The sequence below is a fragment of the Octodon degus genome, unplaced genomic scaffold (assembly GCF_000260255.1).
Source record: "Octodon degus isolate 3935 unplaced genomic scaffold, OctDeg1.0 scaffold00020, whole genome shotgun sequence".
NCBI classification, from domain to species: Eukaryota; Metazoa; Chordata; class Mammalia; order Rodentia; family Octodontidae; genus Octodon; species Octodon degus.
This window is the reverse complement of record NW_004524596.1, coordinates 20,059,552-20,075,387: the sequence shown is the minus strand read 5'-3', so window position 1 is coordinate 20,075,387 and position 15,836 is coordinate 20,059,552. Positions and strand designations below refer to the sequence as shown.

The 15,836-nt window shown below is 41.4% G+C and overlaps 1 protein-coding gene across 6 annotated transcripts in view; it reads left to right on the top strand.

Moving 5' to 3' along the window:
* The window catches only part of App (amyloid beta precursor protein), a 260,558-nt gene that overhangs the window by 158,894 nt on the left and 85,828 nt on the right, over nucleotides 1-15,836 (top strand). For all 6 annotated transcript variants that reach the window (XM_004627702.2, XM_004627701.2, XM_004627699.2 and 3 more), the window contains one exon: nucleotides 13,033-13,166. In XM_004627702.2, coding sequence (XP_004627759.1) covers nucleotides 13,033-13,166 — 134 coding nt within the window. The remainder of the gene's footprint in view (nucleotides 1-13,032; nucleotides 13,167-15,836) is intronic.

The window sequence follows — 15,836 nt, the reverse complement described above, 5'->3', positions numbered from 1 at the left end:
CCTTTCCCAGAATGCAATGGTGAATCAGAGATCCTCCCCTTGGGATTTTGTCATTGGGAGGTAGAAAGAGCTTCCTGTGCGGGAATGCACCAGCCAACTGCCGGTCTTCCAGTGTCTTGTGTTTCCCAATTATTTCAATCTAGCTTCATTTAAAAATACGATATTTAACACACCAAAACTCATTTTTGAGTTTGAATTAGATCTAGAAATAAATTTATCCAGCTGTAGGTTAAAGATGCTATATAATTTTAATACTTATTGCTAGAAGAGACATAATTTCAGTTGTACCCTGGGTATTTTATAATTAAAATTAACATTTAAGATTGGCATTTATCAACGTTATCTGGAAGGAGAGGTCTCAAAATTGAGGAAACCAAGTATTTTTTAAATCTCCATAAGACATCTACATTGATTCAAATAATGTGTAAATTTTTAAGCGTTTATCACAACAGCTTTTACTGTTGTAATAGACATTACTTACTATTGTGTACAAAACACTTCTCTAAGAACATCAGCGTTCTGACTAGTCCTTCTGAGATAGTAGGACTAGAAAAACTGTAGACATCACGCTATCAGCTCAGCAATGCTTTGATTTCTGTAGTGTGTTGCATGGCTCAAAGCCTCTTCCTATACCAGTTATTTTTCTGCCAAACTTGTGGGTGTTTTCCTTCCTTCCTTTGTGCATCTGAGAAAATGAGGCTTACCAAGCTGAGTGACCTATCTGGAGCTGTCAAACCTAGCGGCCAGGTCTGAAGCCTGCATGGCTTGGCCATGCTACACACCAGATGTCTAAGCATTTGGTTTTGACATTGTTTTCTAGGTTAAGTAGTTACATTTGAGATTCCAAAAGTACATTTTAAGAAATCAAAAAACATGGTATCAAAATGATAAATATTAACATTTTTTTTCCCTAAATGCCATGAATGGAGATAGCATGTATCAGTAAACTATATGCATTTCCCACCCTTTTCAAAATGATTTTCCTGGGGGCTGGGGACATAGCTCAGCGGAATAAGTGTTTGCCTGGCAAGCGCGAAGTCCAGAGTTTGATCCCTGGTACTATCAAAAAACAAGACTTTCATTGATTTCATTTTATATCCTTTTAGCATGTAAAAGAATTATATTTTTCCATTTGTATTGACAGAAATCAAGACCATCACTATATATCTATATTTCTATAAACATATATCAACATTTTTATCCACTCTTCCAAGCACATCCTGAAGATCTCTTATAATTCTCTCTCCCTGCCCCTCTCTCTGTTTCTCTCTCACACTCATTTTCCCTATCCACTTGCCCTGCCTCCACAGTCATAACACCTTTCCACTCTAGGAAGATGAAGTGATTTTTGTCAGCCATATTTTTTGATACCTACAGAGACTGTTTAGTCATAGCAAGTGAAGGGTTTTGCAGCTCTAATACAAACAGACAGGAGAAAGCATATAATTTCTAGTTATTTATAGCCTGTACAGCTATGCATCTTATTTATAGCAAAGCTGCACATTTCAGCTGAAAAAGTCATGGTCGTCTGGAGGTCAAATGCAGATAGCTGACTCCATTCAGACAAAAGAAGCCCTGCTGGAAAGTGAGCAGGGCTGTTTGTTGGGCAGCTCAGGTCTACATTTTGTTCCTTCACCAACGTAAGGCTTCTTGGTTGATTCCTGTGCACCAGATGATTGGTTTTACAGGTTGCTTAGTGTGAGCTGCTTCTCATAAAATACATGTGAAGTGAGACAGCAAGTGCTCCTCAGTTGCGCTGGTACAAGATTATACTTACGGAGAAAGTGTACAATGTGGTCCGCATTGCAAATATAATTTTCCTGCCAAGACTTCTTATTACTGTAATCAGACAAACTAGACTTCAATTTTTTATCATAAAAATCAATTTTGAAAGGATTGCAATTTTAGAGACCCTGAAGTTTTTTGGTTCTCATAGATAAGAAAGAATGTGGAGGCTGGCCAAATAGCTCAGCAGGTTAAAATCTCTGCTAGGCAGACACAGCAGCCAGGGGTTTGATACCCTGCCTGCCATACCAGCTATGCCCCCGGGGCACACTCAGACAGTGATTGAGACTGGGTGTGGTGGCACTCGCCTGTAATCCCAGTGCTCTGGAGGCTGAAAACAGGAGGATCACTACGAGTCCGATCTATGTAGTGAGACCCTGTAGACCCTTAATAAAATACAAAAGAAAAAAAAAAGGATAAAAAAATAAGGAATGGAGATGTGAAATAGCTGTCATTTTACTCACAAATGATGAGTTTAAATCATTTTTTTAAAATCCTGTCCATTTGCATAAAGAATATTGTGAGATTGAGTCGTTTCTGACATGAATTTTACATTGGCCCATTTGAGTTTAAGACAGTGCAAAAGTTTCACCATAGCCTGTAGAGTGTACTGGTAAACAGTAAAATTATATAAAGATGTATTGATTAGTTTGTTTCTCAGAATTGAGAGTCATCATATTTTCTAGTATTGCCCCATTAGATTCTAGCTCAAAAGGCAAAAATACTGTTAACTCCTACAGGGCGTTGACTCTCATAGAAGAGCACCATTCCAGTTCTTAGTCAGCTGATAGCCCTTAGGGATCAGGCCAGGGGGACCCGTCTGGCCCTTCACTTCATTTGACTTGGGACACAAGCAACACAGTTTGGGAGTTCCTTTGGTGGCGTGGGGAGTGAACCCACGCCATGCATATGTTAGGCCTCCTGCTAAACAGCACCCAGCCCACGGGTGAGATTTTGGTGCCGATGATTCACCGTTGTAGGCGCCTGTTCTGTGCATGGAGGATGGTTAGCACTGTCCTCACCCCTAGCCCGTGTGCCGCTGTCCAGCTGTGGTGGCTGAAATTGTGTTCAGCTTTTGCCAGATGTGCAAGATCACCCATGGCAGAGAGTCACTGTGCTAGGCTACTGTTTTCCCCACTTCTGAGTCAGGCGATGTAACTAGATGAGTATGAACAGGAACATGTTTGGCAAACTGGAGATCCTGTCGAAGTGTAAAGACATCAGGAACTGTGAATTCTGGACTGGTATTTCCAAAATTGTTGGACCAGTATTTTAGCTGTCAGTACTTGTGGGATAAGGCGAATATAGCTGTGGTTGTTGTTAACTAATGGATTAGAGGTTGCATTGTTTTTCTGTTACTGTATATGCTACTAAAAAAGCAGGGAATAAACCAGCAAACCCCTTAGTTGGAAGCAGACAGTCCAGCCACACACCGTCCCCTCCTCTCTGTTTCGTCTTGGCTTTGTAGACTGTTACCCTGCAATAGAGAACAACCAGCTTTGCTGCTGGGTTACTTGAACCATAGGAGCATGTTCGGGGCCAAGGTGTAGCCTCCTGTTGGATTGAGGGAGGAGACATTAGTTCTCTGGCCCATCAGAGGAACCCAGATACAGTAGAATAGACTAGTTTATTTCCACATAACACAAAATAATTAACATTTATCAGATCAGGCCAGAACACCACCCCTAGGCTTGAAGTTTGGGGCCCCAGAAGCTCCTAATTTGCGAACGGTAGATAACTCGCTGTGCAGCCTTTGAGTGCACTGTGCCCCCTCAATGCCAGAGTCTTGGGTCATTGCCTCCCATACCTTAGTGGGCTCCTGTTTTAATGCTTAGGACATTTAGTCTTTGCCCAGATTAAAGCTCTTGTTCATAATCATACTGTACCGCCCTTCAGTTGTGAGGCAACAGATCTTAGCTCACGTCAGTGCATTCTGTAATATTAGTGGAACCGGGTTTTTTAAACTGCCAAACATTATTAAAAATGGTTATTAAAAGACATAGTGGCCCATTAAATTACATGTCACATCAGTGCTAGTAAAGTCTGCCAGATGGACAAGTGTGAATCCTTGATAGCCAGAAATGCTTCTTTTTTTAAAAGGAAAAAAAAAAAAATGTGTTTTTCTTCAAAGTTGTGATACTTCAAAGTTGAGAAACTCAGAGTTGGAAGAGCCTTGAATTGTTGAGGAAATCAGCCTTTTAAAAAAAAATATTTATTTTAGTATTAAAAGGGTGCTCATTGTTTTGTTTTTGTTTTTTGGTGGAACCAGGGATTGAACTCAGACCCTTGCTCTTGCCAGGGAAGCGCTTATTCTGCTGAGCCATCTCCCCGGCCCTTGGGTGCTCATTGTCTATGTGCCCTACTCTGTAGCTATTTACTTATGGAGAGGAAGTGGATAATTTTAAAGGGATTGGCAGCCATTTTCTATAAAAGGTCACTTGATAAATATTTTTGGGCTCTGCAGGACACACAGTCCCTGTCCTAATCACTTGCCACTGCCATTGAAGCATGAAGGCAGGCACAGATGATGGGGAAGTGAGTAGAGGTGGCCCTGGGCGCTCTTACAACATTTCATTAAAAAGCAGCCTGTGGGCCTAGGGCATGTTAGGACACTGGGTGCTCTGAGCCCAGGATGCATCAGGGCAAGCTAGGTACTGTGAGGGACACCAGCAAAGGTACACAAGTGCTCTGCTTCCGATAACGTGATAGCTCTGCTATCAGTCACAGATGTGTTATAGAATTAACTGAGTGTGGTGGCGCTCACCTGTAATCCCAGCACTCCGGAGGATGAAGCAGGTGGATCACTGAGTTCAAGACCATCCTGGGGGCAACAAAAGTGAGCACAGGGCCAGCCCAAACTGTATAGCAAGACTCTGTTTCAAAATAAACAATAAATAAACAAATAGTAAATAATATAAAGTAACCTGTATATATGGGGGGCTGTGGAAGCTGAAATAGAATGAAATTGGTGCTATTCTTAAAATCCCCTTGGAGGTTAGTTTCTGCAAAAGTGGGCAACATGGACAATTAGGACTCTCCCAATTTACCTGCTGAGTGTTGCGCAGTGCATCAGGCCATTTGTTTATGAGCCACCACTGATGAACCTGAGGACAGCCTCCAGCAAATCAACAAAAAGCAAACACCTGAGGTTAAGACATCCCGGGGGCAGTTGTTGCTATTTCTTCACTTTCATGTTTTAGCTTCAGACTTGAGATGACGTTGTGCTCATAGCGAACATAGATGCTGATAGCAAGTAATGCTGGCATTCAGCCCGTCCCCTGCACTTCGCATTTAACAGCACTTCCACGTCAGTATGTGTCCAGGGATGCAAAACGTTGTGTGGTTTGGCTCAATCAGCACAGCGTATAGTTTTATTACCTTCTGTCCACTCAGTGCGCTGACGCTGCTCACCACAATGGTGATTGCAGTAGCCGTAGAATGTGGCACAGCGGGGTATCGGGGCAACATGCATTGTCATTTTTCCCTTTTAATTTAACAAAATCTAGTATAACATTGAAGGATCCCAAATGTTATTTTTGTGTTAAAAAATCCCGTCTGTCTCAGACTTGGTAGAAATGATAAAATACATAGTTTAGAAGGCATGACTGTTAGCTCTTTTGAAATTAAAGAAATGGAAAAACATTATAAAAATGTTTGTAAGTTGAGTTGATGGGCTGAGGACTTGGCCATGTTGAGATTCAATTTTCACAGGCTTACATTTTGCTGTTGTAGGTTTACATTTCACCCGTGTATAAATTATCGACATTGCTGCTCTATAAATTATGGCTACTTCAGATGACAGTGCTGTGTGTTCCATATCAAACTGCATTTCCTGTGATTAGGCGGTGAAATGGAGAGGACCTGACTTACTTCCATCTTTGGTTGCCAGCATTACAGAAGTGATGCTTTCTGCCCCTGACAGGAGCAGACTTGATGGCATTTTCTTCTTAGAATTTAACATCAGTGTGTGTACTGAATGCCTCTAGAGAGTAAGAAAACAATGAATAGTAACACTTTGCATGCAAATTTTCATAACGCCTTTATTTTTGATCTGCAGTCTTGTTGTCTTTGTCATGGGTACAAAGTAATAGTCCCTTCTCGGTACCTGGGTTTCTATGTCAAGAGATTCCACCAGCCACATAAAATATTTTAGAAAATTCTTCCAGACTGAATAGGCAGACATTTCTCATTATTCTCGACACATAATAGAATATCAACTACTTAGATGGCATTTATACTGTATTAGGTGTTATTAGTAATCTGGAGATGACAGTGAATACATTAGTGTATGCATAGCGTACGTGCAAACATTACACTTCTTATGGAGACAGTCTTGGCACGTCGAGCAGACTTTGTTATCGGGGAGGTCAGTCCCCTGAGGACCTGCCAAGAAGCAGTGCTACTATGGAGCGGTGACAGAATGAGAACTCAGGAAACTGGTTTGTGTCGCTAAATCTGACGGTCAGTCTTATGCAACACCCTCCAGATGGGCGAAGACAGGAGTATGACGTCAGCCATACCCAGAAGCCCCAGCTGGTGTTGCCTTGTTTTGAAGTGACATCCTCCTGCAAATGCAGTTTTCTCAGGGAAACCCAAGTACAGCCGTTTCAGTGCTGCTGTGGCCCCCGGGGCCACGGTGCATCCTGACATGAGCACTGAACTTCCCTCCAGGATTCGTTAATAAACTTAAAGCAGGCCCCCCCTTTGCCAGCACCACCGCCAAGAAAATAGAACTCTGGCGGGTGCTGCAGGAAGGTCACACTGTGAAATGGAAGTGTGACAGCACTGATTTACTAAAATAGAAATGAGGGTTGGAGAGAGAGCTAGGTGCTCTAAGCGCCTGCCTGGCAAATGCAAGGACCTAAGTTCAATACCTAGTACCACATGCCATTGAGGCCGCAGAACCCCAGGCACACCATGGCAGCCACCAAAACCAGGGGTGGTGGTGCATGCCTATAATCTCAGCACTGGAGGCTGAGACAGGAGGATCACTACAAGGAGTCCAAACTGCGTAGTAAGACCCTGTGCCAAATAATCTTTTAAACAACTGAACTGAACCTTCACACACATGTGCAAGCAGTTTTTCCTGTGGTGTTTAGCTGCTTGGGGGTGCGACAACAGCATCTGTTGTAAGGGAAAGAAGCACATCCATGACCCTTCTTACACAGGAGCTGTGCTGGGGACCCCCCTGGGAGACCCTGATCAAAGCCCTTCTCATGGTTGTTTTCAGCCCTCTTCTGAGTTGTTCCTTAACAGTGATCCTCCCAAGGCACCCCTCCCCCACCCGCACCCTGCCTCAGTTCCTCAGAGCCCTGGTGGGCTCAGGGCCCTCTGCTCTGTTCCCTTTCTTCTCTGCCTTTCCCGCCTCTTTTTTCCCTGGCTTCCTCAGCTCTGCCTCTGTCTGATTCCTGTGCTTGCCATGGAATCCACCAAACACTTTCACGTCTTAGGGCCTTCTTGTTAGTTGCTGCATCTGCATGCCGTATCCTTCCAGCAGCTAATTGGGAACTGCCCAGGTGTCACCATCAAATTACTCCCCTCCCAGATACCTTCTGACCACCGCTCATTCCTCTCAATCTACCCTGTCTCCCTCTCTCACTCCAGGCCATCCCTACCCTTGCTTTCTTTTGCTTTTTCTCCATGATACATATCACATCCTGACAGTGTAATCTCTTGTGTCATTATTGTTTTATTTTTGTGGTACTTGTTCCTTTCCCTGAAATATTGCACACGAGGCAAGAGGGTTCGTCTGCCTTGTGGTGGGAGCTGCAGTACTGGTGGGAGAGAGGAACAAAGGAATGAACAAGCCCTGGCTGTGGCAGAGCCGAATCACAGCCTCCTGGAGGCCTCTAACTTCCCAGCCTTGAGACAGGAACCTGCTGGAACTGTTTTTCCATTGTATGTTTTTATCTTTTTATTAGTACATGATTGCAGTACATGTGCTTTGCAGTTATCCTGCATTGGGTACATGGACATAATATAGCTTGGTTCTTCTTACTTTTAGTAGTACGTGTTTATAGTTCATTACAATTACATTCACCATAGAAAGCTGGTACATGTACATCATGTGTTTTAGTGCTTTTTCCCCCTTGCCTCTTATTTTTCCAGCATCAGATACATTTATTTGTCTTAGAGCACCTTATAATGTTAATTACTATATGTACAGGTTGAAAACCTATAGTCCAGATAACGTAAAAAGCATGTAAAACAGTTGTGCAAGTCAGAGTACACTTTTAGATACATTGTCCACCCTGGATTGCAATATATTATTTTTCTCTGTAGTTTTTAAATATGGAGATGGTTTGAACAACTTGAAGCACATGTGTATGGTGTGGGCGGTGCAGCCAATAGATTAAGCAACTAGAGGTCAACCCTTGGAGCTGAAAGTGTTTGTTTCTGAGCGCTAAGTCTGGCTTTCCGTGCAAAGGTAAATGCACCCAGCAGCAAGCTCACTGTCAAAGCAGGAGTGCACGTGTTTGAGTAGGGACCTCAGGCTGCGAAGGTGTCGGTGGTCCACTCTGGGGGATCCTCTGTTTGGCCCCGTGTGACAACCCTACTTTTGTCAAACGTCATTTACCAGAGAGCATTCAGGGCAGAACAGCTGCTTAGTAGAAAGAACCCCTAGAGACACCATAATAAATGGGAACTTTTGCCAACACATGTTCATTCATTAACAAAACAAAAGCCCTTTCCAATGCCTGGATGTGTGGTATGATTAGCTGTTTAATGCTTTAAAGATTCAATGTATAGCTTTAATATGGTTTACCTAATCAAAAACTGAGTTTCTGTGTTCGGGCATGTAAGTATGTTACATGATAAAATGTTTGCCCTCTGCACAGTAAAATAGGGTAATTTTTTCCATTATACTTATTCAGTGGGAGCACATGACATATCTAACACAATAGATGACGAAAAGAAGCCATTGTTTGGCTAGCTTGGAAATCGGAGCCCATAGTGTATCTTCTAAGGAACCTCAGAGGTTTCTGAACAGCCTAAAATGCTTGGTAGTAGTTTTTAAAAATAAGTAAACCTTCCTAAAACCATGTTTCTCCTATAGAAGAGGCTCTGTGCTACACAGCTTCCTGTTCCCTTTGTGCCCCAGGACACACCCTGGCATTCTGAGCTTCCCCCTTCCCCAGGGGAAGCGCCTTTTGATCACGGGTTTTCCTGCCACTGTGTTGACAAGTTTCTGGTCTCATGCGTGTTTCATCAGAATGTGAGTCAGTCCTTGAGACACAATATCCTGAAGGTTTAAGGACATGGAGACAGAAGCTGGGGTCTCTGGACAGAGTCCCTAAAATGACTCTTCCCTTCCCACCACACAGGACAACAGCCATAGAGTACTAAAATATCATCACCATTTGTTCTCATTGATAACAGTCTAGTTTTCCATTGGTGTTAACATAGGATAATTCCACTCAGTAATTGAGATGGAGATTAGTATGAATGGCTAGGTAATTTGAATTAAATATTTTATTTTTAAATTAATTTATTGAGAAAGAAATAGCAATGAGACAGTTTCAATACAGGTTAGTAGGACAGTTACAATAATTAATACATTGCATATTGTTGTCTTCATAGTAGTTATTCATAGTTCAAGATGCAGACATCATCTCTTCTCTAAACCCTATTAGTACAAATCTTCTCATTGAGCTAGGAGAAAGTATCTGTATATCTATCCTAAGAATTAAATATTTTAAAAGATACAATTTCTTTCAAGATTCTCTACTACATGAAAAGCTATTAGCCAGGTGAAAAGCTATTAGCCAGGATCATGGTGTAATAAGACATAACGTTTTTCCTTTAAAAAATTTAAGTGCATGTGTAGAGTTAAGAAGCTGTTGTACATTTATGATTTAATAAAATAATTCTAAAGGAAAAAAAAAAAAAGATTCTGTACTACAGATCATCCAAGACCCTAGCAATGATTTTGGTTCAAGTGAAATTGTATTACTCATTGTTCTCCAGAGAAGTCTGTTCCGTGTGTGTATGTGCATGCACGTGTGTGTGTGTGTGTGCACTTACAACATACAGTTTTATTATGCAGGATCATGGAGGCTGCCAAGTCCCGTGGTCTGTCCTCGGTGATGTGGACACTGAGGAAAACCACCAACAGAGTTCAGCCTTCTTTGCTCTGTTCAGGCTGCCAGTGGGTTGGAGGGCAACCGCTGAGCTCCAGGAGGGGGCGCTGTGTGCTGCGGCTCTCACCTGTGTGCTGCTCGCATCCCAAAGCCCTGCGTCTCAGCGTCCCCAGACATAAGGGTTCATCAGGGCACTCTGTGACCCAGTCCACTTGGCACAGAAAAATAACCGTCACTGACATATTTCTTGATTAAATAGAATGAATGGGTAATACATTGTAATTATTTCTATGTGCCTAAAAGCAAGTTTAATAGTTCACATAGTCTAAATACTGTTAAGCGAGTCTTAAATGTCTACTTCTCAATTAGTCTTTTCTTTTAGTATTACAAAGCTAAATTGCAGTTTATGTCAAAGAGGTTATACTGATTCCAGTTACAGGGACTTTACACTAAACAATATCTGTAATCTGTAAAAACTAGAGAAGCCACATGGTGGCACAAGTCTAATCAAGCACTTTGGGAAGCTGAGACAGGCGAATCTCAAGTTTGAGCCAAGTCTGGATAGCTTGGCAACTGAAAAGAGACCCTGTCTCAAGATTTAAAAAAAAAAAAAAAAAAGGAGAAATGGGCTCAGGCTGTAAGTCAGTAAGGGCCCTGGATTCAATCCTAGGCACGCCCAACCCACCAAGAAAAGAAGCTGAAGATGTACAATTTACCAGTCGTAAGAGTTGGAAAACTTCCTGTTTCGGCACCGTCCAGTTTTTCTGAAGCAGGTGCAGTGCTGTGGGTGTGACTTCCAGGCAGGTGGCCGTCTTGATCGGCACAACTGCACCCGCCACCTCACACAATTTCATACGTTTAAATTGTAAAGTGTGGTATGTCATTCTGAGGGACTGTACTACGTCAAAATAATATCAGTATTTTATTTTCTGCTTTTACTTTAACTTGTTCCCGTTTGTACTCTGCCAGTAAAGAGGAGAAAATGCTTAAAACAATGGAAAACAAACTTAAAACTATAACTATTATTTCCATTTTTGATGGAAAGATGATTAAGATATAGTTGCATATTGATTAACTCAAAGTTACACAAAAATTTTAGATCTTTGTGCTTCAAGAAATTTAAAAACTTCCTTGTGTTTACAAACTAAGAACTTGCTTTTTGATACATCAGCCTTTTGTGTGAATTATACTGAACAACTTTTTTAAAAAATGCCTATTACTTTTCCTGTGACTGGCACTTCATTTATAATTCATTTTTAGTGAATTTAAAATAAAAGTAGCTCATTTTTCCCATGAAAAGCAAAAGCAATGAGGTTGAAATAATACTAATATGATAAACAGAAAAGGGCAGTCAGAACATGAAAGAATTACCGCGTGGCTCGTGTCATACGCTCTGTGCTATTTCGGTTTCTCCAACACTCCTGTTTCGTGCAGCATGTTGTCTCCCCTTCATAAAGAAAGTGGGGTGGCAGGCAGTGCCACTAGTGGCAGAGCCTGTGTTCCACCCTTAGCAGCACCCCCAGAAATGCAGTGGTTTGGGGAGACATGAAAGAAACTGGAATGTAAGGTGCTGGAAGTCCTTGCCCCGGGTCTTAGCTGCTGCGGAGAAGGAACTGAAATTCAGAATCTGGCTGTTGGGAATTGCGAAGCAGTGTACGCTTTGTCCTTCTCCTGCCATGCGTCGCCAAGCAAGATGGCGTGCCATTCCCTGGGGCACTGCACCTGTGTAGTGTGAGGATCGGGGAGACACCCTCCCTCCTGCATGTTACTTGAGCGCAACATGTGGGAAAATGCTTCACTGAAAAATCATAATTAATCAGCTACTGAAGTAAAAGGGAGGGAATCAGAATGAATGTTCCTCTTTAAATACATCCGTTTTTCAATAAAGCTTTCTGGTTTCTGCTCATCTTGGAACCATTAGGTTAAGATCCTAGACATTGTCTTAAGCATATAAAAAGGACATATAACTTATACTGGTCTCAAAATGACTTTTGATTCAACTCTTTTTGGGGTTACTCCATCCAAAAGACAAGTACCCAAGTAATTAGATGAGAAAATGAAGGGAATATTTGGAACATGGGTGACATTTGAATAAACTTTGAACAGGACATTTATAATTGATTTGACCTGAGAAGACAGTAAAAGCATCTCAGTTCATGTTTAATTAAGCATGTGTTCTTTTTTAGTGCAAAATCTCTTTTCCCTCAGGCTCTCAAATACTCCAAATTGTCAGTAGTTATAACTGATTCTTTGGAAGCTGCCTTTATACATGTTGTTATACTTCACTGCCTCATGAGGCAGAACGTTCGCTTTTACGTTCTACTCTCCAGCTTTATGAGTATTTATGTTTCCACATAATATAGTGATTTATGTTATAGTTCAATTACTGCTTAGCAGTATTACAAAATAAAAATCACTTTTTTGATAAGTAGTGTAAAGAAATGTTAAGTGTTACCAAATTTGGGGAAGTAAAAGGTCCTTTTGTGATTTCATAAGTAGCAGTTATTGATGTCTGGATTACTTTAACCATGTGTCAAGTATTCTGTCATGAAGGTCAGCCTTGTAAATCAGCTCTGTGAAATACGTTGTGGAGAATTTACCCATTCTCAGCAATTCAGCTATTGTACAGTACGCTGAATTCAGATTCCTTTGGTACGTGCAGGAATCTTCAGTTTGTTTTCACGGTACTTAGGACTGAACCCAGGATGTTTCCACTGAGCAACATCTACAGCCCTTTTTTAAAACATGTCTGTCATTCAGTCACTAAGTTGTCCAGGTTGGACTTGGACTTGGGAGCTTCCTCAGCCGGAGGAGGCGCAAGGTGTGATATTGATGATGGTGAAAACTTTCGAGATTCCTTTCAAGATTAATTTAGCAAAACATAAGGATTTAATAAAACGTGTTGTGTGTACCTGTTTTGCAAAGGATTTTTAAAGTTCTAGTTGCAAAACGGGCTCTTCAATTTTGCTTTACTCTTCACTTGAATAAAGTGAAAGTCCTCCTTTCCTGTGCTGTGATATGTCTCCTCGCATTCTCTTCAAGAGCATTAACATCCTGTGTGTGCTTCTCTACTAAACTCTGTGTTGTGGGGAATAAGTGAAAATGTGGCTTCCTTAGACCACTAATGCATAGCTCTTCTCAAAACTCCTCCCTTTCTGCTTTTTAGTTCCTACCACAGCAGCCAGCACCCCTGATGCGGTAGACAAGTATCTTGAGACACCCGGTGACGAGAATGAACATGCCCATTTCCAGAAAGCCAAAGAGAGGCTGGAGGCCAAGCACCGAGAGAGAATGTCCCAGGTAGGTCTGATTCTTCCGTCTTTTTTGTCCTATGGTACCAAGAAATTTGGCCTTGGTTCTGCCTCAGTGTCCCCAGGATCCCATTGGCTCCGTCTTTAAAGTTATAAGAGATCAATTTGAAATGTTTGGTGAGAGGACACTTACAGGGGTTTTGTGGGTCCGTCATGAGTGCGCTACCTAGGAAAGATCTGGGAATCTCTAAGCACAGAATAAAGTACATCTACAAAGTTGTCCAGTGAGGAAAATTACTTGGTGGGCAACAGTGGGAGATGAAACGTCTTTTCATTTGTTTCACCATAGTAAACCTTTCACTATCTCTCACGTATCTTATATACCATGTATACCTTAAACATACACGTTAAGATTTATTTTATAAACGCACTTGAGTTTATTACTTTGGGCTCCTGTAATACCTATAACCATCATGTTGTAAATTAAAACTCATTAAAATGGTCTTTAGTAGAAATGAGTGTTCTTATATTAAATACCAAGTTATTATAACTTCAGACCTACCATTTCTTACAGTGGAAATTCACGGGGCCGTAGAATGTTAAGGCTAAACAGAAACAATGGTCATTTCATCTGCACCCATAAGCAAAAGATAGTGGACTAAAGACTCAAGCACAGCTTTCACTGCGCGTGCAAAGAGACCCAGGTGGTGCGGATTTGGTTCTAGAAACCCCAGCATTTCTTGCTCTTCAGGTAGTCATTCTCCAAATGCAATGCAGTCCTTTTTATATTTAGCAAATTATTTATTAAATAAATTTAAAAAATAACTAGTCTGTGAAACATGGTTGTTTGCTGACATCGACGACCGCTGCAATGTCTTCTACTGTCATGTGAAGATTTAAGCCAGCTCTTCCATTCCTCATTCAGACAGTTGTTCCAAAAATATATATCCAGCACTGCGAATTTGCCAGCCAGAGTTCTAGTTTGTGTCTAGAAAGTTAAAAGTAAATGTAAGAAAAATAGGGAACATGAGTGGATAAAAATCTTGGAGTAAAGCCAGCAGCTATTCATTGTTCCCGTGCTAGCCATCTACAGTAAATGTGAGAAGAGGGAGCTGATTTTTGTCATACCCAGCATATGTAAAGGATCTCTTAATAGACATTGAGTGTGATTCACAAATTGGTCTACCATATATTTTCTGAGGTCAAATTATGCCTTTGGGGATGGAGATGTAGCTCGGCAGTCTAAGCACCTGCCTGACAAGTGCAAGGGCCCGAGTTCGATCCCCAGGCCCGCATGCTGTGCTAGTCCCAGAACCCCGGGCAAATTGAGCTGGCCACCAAAACCGGGCATGGTGACACACCCCTGTAATCCCAGCACTGGGGAGGCTGAGATAGGAGGATTAATACAAGTTTGAACTGTGTAGTGAGATCCTGTACCACACAAATAAATAAATAATTAATTAATTAATTAATTTTAAAAATCTTTCTAAAAAAAATTAAGACTTTATTACACTTATCACCATGACTGTTTATTTTCTGTATTTCTTTTTTCCAGATACTGGAGATTTTAACCAGGTCATGTACAGATAGCTAGGCAAACACTCAACTGAGCCACATTCCCAGACATACTTGTGTTCGTTCGTTCTCTTTCTTTCTTTCTTTCTTTCTTTCTTTCTTTCTTTCTTTCTTTCTTTCTTTCTTTCTTTCCTCTTTTTTTTTTCTTCTTTTCTTTTTCTTTCCTGCTTTAAAAATTTTTAGTTAAGTTGCCCCAGCTCATATCCAAATCTCTGGAACTTTTTTTCTTTTTTCTTTTCTCCATTTTCCTTTCTCTCGCTGTTTCTTTTTTAAAATTTTTCTTTTAACCTTCAACTTCCAGTCCTCCTGCCTTACTCTATTTTCTGATCTGAGGCCACTCTCTAAGGAGGACACCATACATGCACACACTCTTGCACACGCACATACACCACCTCCTAGAATGGCCTGTGAAGCTTGTCATATACAAACCAAGGAACCAAAAGCCCAAACCTCCAGGTACCTTCCCTATCCAGCTTATAAGATCCTCTGGTCATTCTTCTATCTTGCAGGAGGCATCAGACTGTTAGGGACAGCACCACCACCCCAGAACATTCAAGTTTTTTTCAAACCAGTTAATCTTAAACTCATTCACTCACTTGGCCCAGCATGATGAGAGGGGCAAGCTTAGTAAGACATACGTAACATCTAGAGACTAAAAGAAAGTTACAAGCCAGCTATCGGTATCAGACATACATACCAAAAAAATCACTAATAAAAAATGAGGAACAAATAAGTCTTCTCCTCACTTCTGCCTCCAGCACCTGGGGTTGCTTACCACATGGCCCTACGTGTCTTGGGGCGTACCCTCTATTTAGGCACCATGATACAGAGTGCCTTCTCAGGAGCAGTCCCTTCCTGAGTTGGCTTCAGCGTACCAGCAGATGAAACCTCAAGGTTTCAAAAAGAACTAATCATGTGTCTTAAAAGAATCAACACAATTACTTAAAAAAAAAAGACTAACCAGAGTACCTTAGAATACTTTGGTATGATAACATAAAGAGAAAAAAATTATTATAATGACAATACTTGAGGCTCTGGGCTATAATGTGCAATTCTGTTGGAGGCCCAGGAGGACAGCTGGAGAGCTAGCTGGGGTGGGACAGTGAGGTTTACCTGACGATAATTCCTTTGCAAAAGGTAAGGG